General features: G+C 36.2%; 1 protein-coding gene across 10 annotated transcripts in view; it reads right to left on the bottom strand.

Moving 5' to 3' along the window:
- Positions 1-1275: 1275 nt before the first annotated feature.
- Positions 1276-10967, bottom strand: part of IRAG1 (inositol 1,4,5-triphosphate receptor associated 1) — a 43974-nt gene continuing 34282 nt past the window's right edge. For 7 of the 10 annotated variants that reach the window (XM_054171615.1, XM_054171614.1, XM_054171613.1 and 4 more), the window contains 9 exons: positions 10598-10738; positions 8817-8948; positions 7939-8080; positions 7298-7347; positions 5949-6056; positions 5456-5523; positions 5238-5357; positions 4939-5070; positions 3182-4319 (listed from right to left, as the gene is read on the bottom strand). In XM_054171615.1, coding sequence (XP_054027590.1) covers positions 4079-4319; positions 4939-5070; positions 5238-5357; positions 5456-5523; positions 5949-6056; positions 7298-7347; positions 7939-8080; positions 8817-8948; positions 10598-10738 — 1134 coding nt within the window. In that variant the 3' untranslated portion in view covers positions 3182-4078. Of the gene's footprint in view, positions 2674-3181; positions 4320-4938; positions 5071-5237; positions 5358-5455; positions 5524-5948; positions 6057-7297; positions 7348-7938; positions 8081-8816; positions 8949-10597; positions 10739-10967 lie in introns of those variants that run through there. The other 3 variants (XM_054171617.1, XM_054171618.1, XM_054171620.1) reach the window with 3 other exon arrangements.

Genomic DNA, 10967 nt, shown 5'->3' with positions numbered 1-10967 from the left:
GAATGATGAAGTGAGACTGAAATAAAATTTTATTTTTGTCCATTTCTTTGTTTTCCTATTTCAGCTGTTCCAAAACATTGTGGAAAATCACTTAGCTGGACTGTAACAGTACAAAAGGTCTTTAACCTGTTTATGGGTCTTCATCATAACATGTAAAGTGAAAAACCCCCAGCAGCCTTATACTGAATGTTTAATTATCATCGGACCCACACCATCTCATGCTAGCATGCTCTAAAATGCTGATGAGGACTGCTAAACAGAAAACTTTTGCTTTGGGAGAAGAGACTTAACTGTTCCCTACAATCATTTGGAAAGAAACTTTGACATCTGAACAAAAGAAAAGGAAACGAGTTTTTTAAAAAGAAGTTTCTGTGGAAAATACTTTTCCTGGTAACAGTAATTCACTTCAAGGTTGTCACTGTCCCAAAGATTTTCTCCTTGACACAGACCATCAGAAATTCAGAAAAGGCACGTTCTTTGTGGAAACTGAGTGTTGTCTCCTTCCTGATGGTCTGTCAGTTCATCTCTCCACAGAGCTCAGGTTTCCCAGATCTCCCAAGCCTACCAGAGCACAAAAAATAAAGAATCCTAACCTTTCACTTGATCTCCTTTGGGTACAGATTTCTGTTGTGGCTTTCCATGTTCAACCTCCTCAGTGACAGGCTGCCTCCCTCTGAAGCAGGAGTTAAACTCTCGCCAGGATTTGTTTCCTCTCTCATCTTGTTTCTAGTGTATGACTGTGACGACCCTGCTTACACTTTCTCTTTTGAAACATGGGTTTGCTTGCTGCTGCTACATCATTTTCCTGAAGAAGTGAAAGACTAAGAACAAAATCTTTGGTATGTGTAACATGGCACATTAAGCAGTATGTATTTCATAAGACCATAGCCATTTGTATGCAGACAAGAGTGCAAGTAAAAAACAAACCTTTAAGGTTGCAACATTGAAGACTTTGAAAACGCACTTTTATTTCAAAACTCAAGTATGTGATACTATACAGTACAATACCAGCACACTTGTGCAAAATCTTACAATATTACAAATTTAAATATGATACACAAAAATAGTGCCCTTTAAAAATTCCTTTTACTAGAAACATCTGTGCTGTGCAGGAAAAACAATAATGGTGTCTTCTTAAAGCAGAAAAATAAATATTGCACCTCAAGAAAACTATTTCAGTGTTAATAGCATAAATAATAAATCTATTTCTGGTTATCTGATGTGATCTTTGAACAGAGAGGAGGGTGGGTAGATTTGTTTGGTTTTTTTCCCAGACAAAGCAAACTAACATCCAACAGATACAATTACATTTAGAGTAGTTTCTGAGCTCAGTCTAGTGTCCTATTAAAAAAGGTGTCTTCATCAACTAACTGAAAAATATAAGCAGAAATATTTAATGTGCTGTTAGTCATTGTGGTTCATTATTTTTAGTGAACAGTTTGCTCAAAGTAGTTATAAAAAGAACAACAATTCTTTTAAAAATAAACTTTCTCTTCATCTTTCCATCCCTGTTAAAATGTTTTGCCTGTTTCAGTTAATTCTTCACAACAATTAATAACTTTATGGCTAAATAGTACTTGTCTTAGATGTGCAAGTAGTTCAGTTCAAATCAGTGCAACTGTTTGTGGAAATTCACTCTTGTGCACTAAGTTCACAAAAAGTCAGTGTGCTGAATTTCAAGAGAGGATGGAGTCCTTGTTCACTCACTGACCAAAAAACCCCAAAACTTAGCACATGAGTAACATTAAGGAGATCAAGGATTCTGTTCATATCAATAACCTTCTATACATACTTAAAGTGTTGAACCCACATAGGTGCAGACTCTAGAGCAATTTAATTAGATTATAAGCACTGTTAATCACTTTTCTCACTGCAGCTCAACATTTCCACAATCACATAATCAAATACGTGCTATAATTTTTGGCACAGAGAATTCTGAATTTTAGGCCTATTTCCTTTTGATTTTTATGGCCTTATGAAGTTACCAGCATTATTTGTAAAGAATATTAAATCATAGAAGCTGATTTTAATAAAGTATTCAAAGAAAACTGACAAGCTTCTTCAACCCTGTAAGTACATAAAATGTCCCCCTAGTTCTCCATAGTCAGATATTCTAACTGAACCATACACATACCAAGTAATTTGCAAGAAACCTTCTGCTGTCTTATACTTTACCAATTACAATTTTAGACCAAATGACACTTCCCTACTATCCTTTTTGAACTTCCTTAAGCACACTATTCCTCAACAATATATACTTCAAATTAAGAACAAATCTCACAACTGCTTATAGACCTACCACTAAGTGGTAGTGGTCAGCTTTTTATTTTCTTTTTCCATTATATAAATATCTCTTAAGAAACATGTGTTTAAAGAGGTAACAAACAAAATTCACCAGCAGTATATCTGCTACTAGTGCCAGAAATGTGAATTAAATTTCTGACCGAGTTAGAAACTTCTTTTCTTTCATAGTTAGCTTGAGGTTCAGTGTTTACACCAAAAGAAGAGAATACTAACAGCATCTGAACTGAAATTACAGTACTTCATAACATACTTAGCCCTCAGATGGTGAACAGACCTGTTAGTCACTCAGAAGTGCCAGAAGAATGCAAGACACAAGTGCAATCAAGTATCACACTGATGTTGGTATTGTGGTTAGAATTGAGCATATAACTATGGAAAGACAAACATAGTTCATCTTCAATCAGAAGTGGCATTCAGTAGGTGCATGTGGTATATCTTAAGTGACATGCATTTTGGTCTCAGCCCTGGGTGGTGTGGATTTTATTACAGATAATGGTTTAACTGTTTTGAAAATTTCAGGCTTTTACATTCTTGTCTAAGAACTCCAGCTCCCAAATAGGCACATCTGTCAAAAAATCTGGGCAAAAGATTCATCTATCATGACCTAATCATTTAGCATTGAAAGCACATCAGAACAGTTATATACATGGCATCAGGTTCTGAAAATGAACTACTAAAAACATGCAGTGACCTCTTTAAAGCCAACAATGCCTCATGTCCTGATTCATCTAGGCACTGATGGGGTTTTGGATCTATGAAGAACTGTGTTCCTGGTGCAGATCTCAAAAGATATCTATTTCCTGTGTTAGCAGGAGGGCAGAGTCTGCTTAGTGTGACCAGCTTTATACAGAGATTTGAAGGCTTCTGTTTGTTTATTTTTTTTTTTCCTTTTTTTCCCCAATAGAGAATTGAAGATTGTTTCTCCTGTCCAAATCTGCTGTATTTTTATTGCTTGAGCAAGATATCTAAATTTCCACACAGCAACTACTTTTTGCTATAACCAATACTGACTCTAAGTGGCATACACAAATTTGTTGCAAAGCATGTCCCTTTGATATAGCAGAAGTTCCCAGATTTATTTGTGATATCAGCTGTGCCACCTTGATGACATTTTAGGATTTGTTGTTTATCCCATTTGAAAAAGAGTGGTGGTCCCATTTTTAAAGTGTATCTTAAAAGATGTTTATGTAGATACTTAGTATTCCATTTAAACAATCTTCCAGATAATTTCTCTTATAAAATTACATTATCAGCAAGGTATTTGGTCTGATACTATAATTCTAACCTTCCACAGGAGAGCTTCTATTTCTGCCCAATAATCCTGAATAAAGAAATTAATTGGACTCTCAAAGCCCATATGACCTAAATGCCATTAGTTCTTCAACAATAAATTCAGGAAATGCAAAATAAAGCACTAGCTGAAATTGTAGGGGTTATGATTTTCTTCAAAACCACAGCAGAGATGTCAATGTCCTGTGCAAATCATTCTTTTAAAAGTCCTGCTGGTTGCTTATTACTGCCCCAACATTACCATGATTCAATGTTACTTTATTTGCATCAGCCATTTACAAGAGGACAGATGGGATTATTTATCAGTGTGTCATTTTGGGAAGGCATGTTCACAATGTATCCTCAAACCTGATGGTGGGGAGTAATTCACTTGTCTAAGAGATTACATGTAACAGCCTTAAGGATGAGTAAGCACTACCTTTGGGAATAGTGTTCTAATATGCATACTTGCTCAGGTACCATAAATACATGGTTGCTCCTTTTATTATTCAGCATGTTGCTCATGTTGAAATCCTGAATTCCACCAGGAATTTTGATGGGCTGCAGAACAGCTGGCCTTCCCTTCAGGTCCTTCTGATTTTTCATCACAGGAGTTGTATGAATGGTAGATTCCCAACACCATAGCAAAAATGATTATTGCAGCCACCACAAGCCATACCACATTCCAGTGTTTATACAGTTTGGGGTACAGTATATGTAAATAATTAATGATGACTTCAAGTCTGCTGTAAAATTAAAAGAAGAATGTTATATATTAATCATATGCAAATTTATTAAGTTTTTCTGTTTGAGAATGTCATGGATATATGGTGCACCATCTCCAGCATAGTGCTGTTCTACTGCATCTACACAGCTTTCAGATGCCAGTCCAAGTCAGAGCAAGTCAGGCATAGCTGAGAAGCTTGTCTTAATCTGCATTTACCTTGCATATGCACTGAAAGACTCACCAGTGAAGACCCTTCAGGAATAGCATAGGGCACATACATGGGCATCAGATTCCTGAACTACAACTTCCATGAGACAGTGCATGCCTATCAAGAGATATATTCTGACAGCTAAAGAGCTTCTGTGGAATATTTTTTACCTCAAATCACACCCAAACCCCATCAAGATGAAGCCTCTTGATGTCAACATACAATTGTAGTTGAAATACCAAAATAAGAAGTGTTGCATTTTGCAATGATGTTATCTCAGAATAGGCCTTTCTGTGGAAATATTATTTCAAATGTGCTCCCCTAGACTGAAAGAAAACATATCACCATAATACTGCAAAACACTCAGTTGGGTACCATAAGTAGAAAAAGGTGGTTCCTCTTGCATGGATGTATTATACTACTGTCTCACCTGCTTTTCAGGTTTTTTATCTCATGTTCATTATCACTTTCTTCATGTTCATCAGGACTTTCCTTTGGTGTCTCTTCATCTTCTTCCTTCAGTTCCTGAAGTTCTTTGGTTTTCTTCAAGCCTTCCTGATAGCTTTAAGGTACAAACCATCTTTCTTAGTCTAGCATGCAATATATGCTTGTTCTTATGTAATGAAAAATTAGCTTTATGTTTTGTTATATATAATAAAACACAGTTCTGCAGTGTTGCAGAACTTGGACAATAGTAAAAAATAGCTAAAACCCATAAATTGTTCCCACCCTTTGTTATATGCTTCCTCTTCTATCTTGGCTTTAGTTTCAGGATTTATCTCTTCCAATCCACTCTGTGTTAGCACAGAAGTAGAGGTTTCACAGTCAGATTCTCCATTAGTCTTTCCACTGCCCAGACAAAAAGAAATATACAAACAGAAAATAACACAATTGAAATGTATTATATTTGGAGGAAAAATAGAAGGAAAGACAGAAATGAAACTCACTTTTCTAAAAGTGCTGGCAGAACAGGAGTAGATGTTAGATTGCTCCTTCCGTTACCAGGTGATTCAGACTGTAAGAGAAAAAGAGCAAAAAAAATGTTACATCCATTAATAAATTTCAAAGGATTCTTCAGTAAAATAACAAAGTCAATGAGCTGCTTAGGTTTTCTTCCTGCACCCACAAGCAAGGCATCTTTAATATGGAGCTACTCTGTTTACTTCTTCCAGGAGAGGTCTTTCTTCTTCATATATTGAACACTGAACAGCAAAATTACTCTATTGCTTCTCTCCATATTATCTTGGGAACATGAATTTGTTAGCTGAGTTTTCAATGGAAAATTTTAAATTAAAACCAAATCATAGTAAAGTATGGTAAACAAACACACTTGGTTCCTGAAACAGCTGACTCTGAGTACATAATAACTAAACTGCACAAACAGATCGTCATCTTCTTGTCTACAAAAAGTAGAATCTTTAAAATGTGAGGTTTGCTTACCAGGGATGGCATTGAAGGTATAGGTGAAGCTGTTGGTGACTGACCAGGAATGTTTAAGGAATTAAATTTAGGAACAACAGCAACACTGACTCTCCTCCGAGGCATATTCTGTGAGAAACAAGATTTTTTTACTTCTATCATACAGCAAGATAGTCTGAAAAACAATTGTACAGTTTAATTGGTATGGTAAAGTTGTAGGTTGATCTTGCTTGAAGGGAAGGAGAGTTAGGAGCAAAATCCAAGCACTTATAGCTTCATCTGACAGCTTCATCTTAGTGCATACCCAAAACCTTCTGAGATACTGCCCTAGGTACATTTAGAGAAGAGGAGTGATCTTGGTTCCAGATAAAACCAACTATAACTAATCATTAATGGCAGAGGCTTATCTAATATGCTCCTGAAAAGCTGTGCTGGGGAGTCTGCAGTCCATTCTAGTGTTTGGGATGGGGTCTTTCTCCCCCACCTTTATTATTTGTACTTGTACTTTTCTGTACTTTCGCTTCAACTTCTCTAGTTCTCATTCCAAAATCCAGTCTTGCCCTCAGCATGCTCTGTGCTTTAATTCTTTCTATCCAGCACTCAGAAATGACAAGAATAAACTAAACAAAGAACTATGACCCAAGTAAATAAAAATGTGGAAAGAAATAGCAGACTGAATATAATGCCCCTGACCACCAAATTTCATAATGGTCACACTGGGACATGGTTCTCTCAAATCACTTGTTTTAGAAAGATTTTTAGGAAGTTTAAACTTGATCCCCAACACTGGGATTTTTTTGCAGAAATAGAACTTTGGTCATGTTGCAAGTTATTCATTGGTCAAAGGAAAACAATCTGAGACCATCTCTCACTCTGAATGCTTTGTCAGAACAAAGAAGATTTTATGATGGTAAGTGAAAAATGAGTCCCACTTAAAAATAACTGTTTACATCTAAGCCACACTCATCATGATACAATTCTTAAGATAATGAGAATGGTATAATGATGGAATTCCAAACCATATAATAAGTTTTGATCCAATGTTCAGCTTCCTCACTAAGGAACTAGAATAAAGCACAGGACCTAAGCCATTCTCTGGAGCACATGTATGAGACCTGGTATACAATTATTGTTCAATAAATAGGTCCTTCTATTATTTACAGATTCACAGTAAGCATTACCATTACTCCACAAAATCTTACCTAATCACATATCCAAAATTACAAAGCACTTGCACTAAATTCCATGAACAATACTGAAGGTTTGCCAGCACAGTGATTTGAACACAGCCTACAAAAGTGAGTGTATGTAGACAAAGAAATTTCACTACATAAAATGTTCACTCAATTTTCTTTATAATGTAGAAATACCTTTCCAACAGTAAGAGACATGGATCTAGATGAACGAGGTACTCCATCTTCTGCACAAAAACAGTAAACAAAGAACATTCTTAGATTATATGAGTATCTGTAAATTATATTAATAGAGCTCTTGCTTGTATTTCAAACACAGATATAGAATCTTTATGCAGTATCTGCAGTGACTGCATATTTGTCTGTTATGTACTTCTTGTACCTTTACTATCTTTACTGAGATCAGACAGAACCCCACTATTTGCCTGCATATACAAGTTCTTGCAAAAGAAATTAATCATATATCGGTTTCAGAAAGGGTTGAAGAAAACCCCAGTTTAAATAATTTTTTCATCATTTGTCATCCAAGTAGTTGCATTAAAAACTGTGCAAGATACCCATGTGTGCAAGAGGCCAATGAAAATATCATTTGGTCTCATCAGAATTAGGTAAATGGCAGTGATTTTAAATTACCACACCAGAGCACTAAGTATGAATTACAGGAAATATTTGAACTGTTAGATCTGTACCTTCTTGGAAGCTACTCCTGTAGATCAGAACTTTGTGAACAGGCTTCACTATACTTCACTTTTTATTGTTAATAGCACCAACAAATCTTTGTATAGAGGCAAGAAAAACCCTTAAATTTTTTTTTTTACCAGATGCACCATAGCTCCTGCTAGAATTCTGATTGGCAAGTTTCTTGAACTCCATTAGTTCAGCATGATCCTTTTCATATGTTCTTTTCAGGTTTTCCACGTACTGCATCATTACTTCTGTTGCCTTTGACATACGCTTCTCCTAAGGAAGAGGGGAATACTCAGGTAACCTCTACACTTCTCAAACAAATTGTGTGCCTCGATGTGTATCCTCTTGTCAAGGCTAGATATGGAATAATTTTTCTTCAAGAAACAGTAGTACCTTTGATTCCTAAGCTAGTCAGAACACAAATAGACATGCATCCATATATATCCACAGAATATTACAATTTGTCATATATTTATACACTATGCCTGTGTGCCTACCTTATTATTTAGATTGTGTATGAACATTGATTTTCAAACCTCCAAAGGTTTTAGTCACTGTCTTGAGTTTACTTACTTTAGTGGGCAGAGGCAACTGCCTTGAATCTGGGAGACTGTTGCTGTGTTCTCATTTCTACCACCTCTGTTCTTGTTTATAGATGTCTGACTAAGTTATTGCTAAAGGCAGGTGGCTGAACTTAATGAGCTTTGTGACTTAGAAGTTTTATTATTCATGCTGCACTGCTGTAAAATAATTTTCATCTGATGCAGCTATAGTTCTGAATAATATATATGCTCCTGCTGTACAGATGTTGAATTGATTCATGTGTAATCTCTCTGAATTATATTTCCAGGCTGAAATGCTGTCTATTCTCACACGGCAAGAAATATCTTTAATCTGTCAAAATAGCAAATAAAATTCAGAGGGCTAATACAACCTCTAGCTATGGCTGAAAAAGAGAAAAGAGTGAATGTGTGCAACCAGGATGTGCTCAACATCAGGATGTTCTTACCTGGCGAACAGCTCCAACCATCTCAGCACGACTAGAGAGCCTAGCAGCTAAACGCCGCAGAACAGCAATATCCTCCAATAGCTTCTGGTAAGCTTCCCTGTGCTCATAGTGATGCCATAAATGAGCCGAAGACTGAAGTGAAAATACATAAGCTTTATTGTCATTTCTTGTCACACTTAGTTCAAATGAAGTAGCCTGAGCCATGGAAGTGGGGTAGAAATGTCTAGGCAGAACTACACATGGATAGAAATATCCCCAGAGGAGTGTCATCGCTATCACCATAGATAACCTAGAAACTGCTCCTACTCTGTTTCAGAATAGAACATCAACTATCCAAAGCTTGATAAGAAAACAACATAAAGACTGGTAGAGCTGTTACTAAGCCATATAATGTGTCTGTCCTACAGACATGAAGATAATTTCCCACTGAGATTGGAATGAGTCTAGGTCTAATGTGATACTTGAGTTCATTCCATGGTATAGACTAAAAACTGTCATATAAATGCCAGTTTCCACAGTTGTGGGGTCTGTTGGGACAGGTTGGACTTGATGATTCTTGGGGTCTCTTCCAACCTTGGTTATACTGTGATACTGTGATACATGACAAAGCTTGTAAAAGCCAGGCTCTAGTGTGTAAACTGCATGAAGGAGGAAAAAGCTAATCTCGTCTGTCCCATGCTGGCAACATGGTCTTTGGTGTATAATTAGAGATAGTTAAATGAAATATATGTCAAATCTAACAGTTTTAAGAGCCCTTATATGCTAGTTATAAAATTGTGTATGTATGCAAAATGTTACAATAAATAATACTCTGAGATTTAACAGGTTATTTCTTCTTGCTCTTTAAACAAAGCACAAAGGCAAGAGTAGCAAAACATTAAAAACTCCTTTTTTCCCCATGAAAAATTAATCTCTAATTGCAGGTTTGATATTCCAGATGAAAAGATGTAAACACCACAACCTTTTTTTCAGTTGTATCCTTTCTTACTTGATGATTTTCTTGATAAATAGGAGAATCATATGTTCTCTTAACTATGTCTCAAAAGTATGGCAGCATCTCTGTGCAATATGCAAATTGTGTCTACAGGTATTTAATTTAGCAGCATGGTATCTAAGCATCCCTTCCTTTCTTGCACATAAATATGCACAGCACATAAATTAACACGTCTCAGAGATTTGTCATTTCTGTTACAAAATACAGAAAAAGCTGTCAAGAAGGACTGCAAGCTGCTGCTGATAAAAGAACATCAGGGACAGCTGGAATGAAAGTTTATTTGGGTCCATAACCTGATCCTGAGATAGCATCTGTTCCTTTAGTAATCCTTGCTGGTTCCTTGCCTATACCGCCTGCCATTTTCTACACTTAAGAAGTCTTTCAAGCCACAACTATCAGAGGACTCAGGCTTCAGCTAATTTCAGTTTCTCAGCTAACTGGACAATTCAAATTTATTGCTAAAGCAGCTTGTGCCCAAGAAAGCAAAACTGCCGTTATGAATGCTCTCAGCTTTGCCACAGGCTTATTCCAAAGACTGAACAGCAGTACTAGTACTAATTCCTGAAATCTGCTAGACATAGTGTAACACCCCCTAGACATTTCCAGCAACGGTGGCCCACTCTGTTCTCTCATGTAGAGTGGCAGGAGGAGTTTGAGTGGCAGGAAATGAAGTTTTGGGGCTGAATTTACAACAGGGAGTAAGCAGGCACAGCCATATATATTTCAAACGTGTGTGCACTTTCATGTACCTTATAGCTCAGAAAAAGAATTATCTGTGTCTTCTTACCGTAATGGCTGCTTTAAAGTTTTCCAGTTCCTTCTCAGCATTCTCTTCAGTAATATTTCTCTCTCTCTCTGCTTGCTTAATTCTAGATTCCAAGGTATAACTATCATTTCTAAAGGCCAAGGAAAGTTGTACAAATACATTCTGTTTGGATTAAAATAAAAGGCATTTTTAACTGTCACAGTAATTAATTTCCAACAGTAACTTAAGAATAAGGTATGTTTAACAAACTTTGGTACTTAGATATGTATTGAAACAGAAAACTGAAAATATTTTTTAAAATGAGATTGTTTCAGAACCCACTTTTCTTTACTTCCTCTAAAATATGAATGTGTTGCTGCCTCTTTTCCTGAATGTTTTTCTGAGAGATCAG

Source organism: Dryobates pubescens, chromosome 22, assembly GCF_014839835.1.
Source record: "Dryobates pubescens isolate bDryPub1 chromosome 22, bDryPub1.pri, whole genome shotgun sequence".
In the NCBI taxonomy this organism is placed as follows: domain Eukaryota; kingdom Metazoa; phylum Chordata; class Aves; order Piciformes; family Picidae; genus Dryobates; species Dryobates pubescens.
The sequence above is the reverse complement of the archived record's forward strand: the minus strand, read 5'-3'. Positions and strand labels throughout refer to the sequence as shown.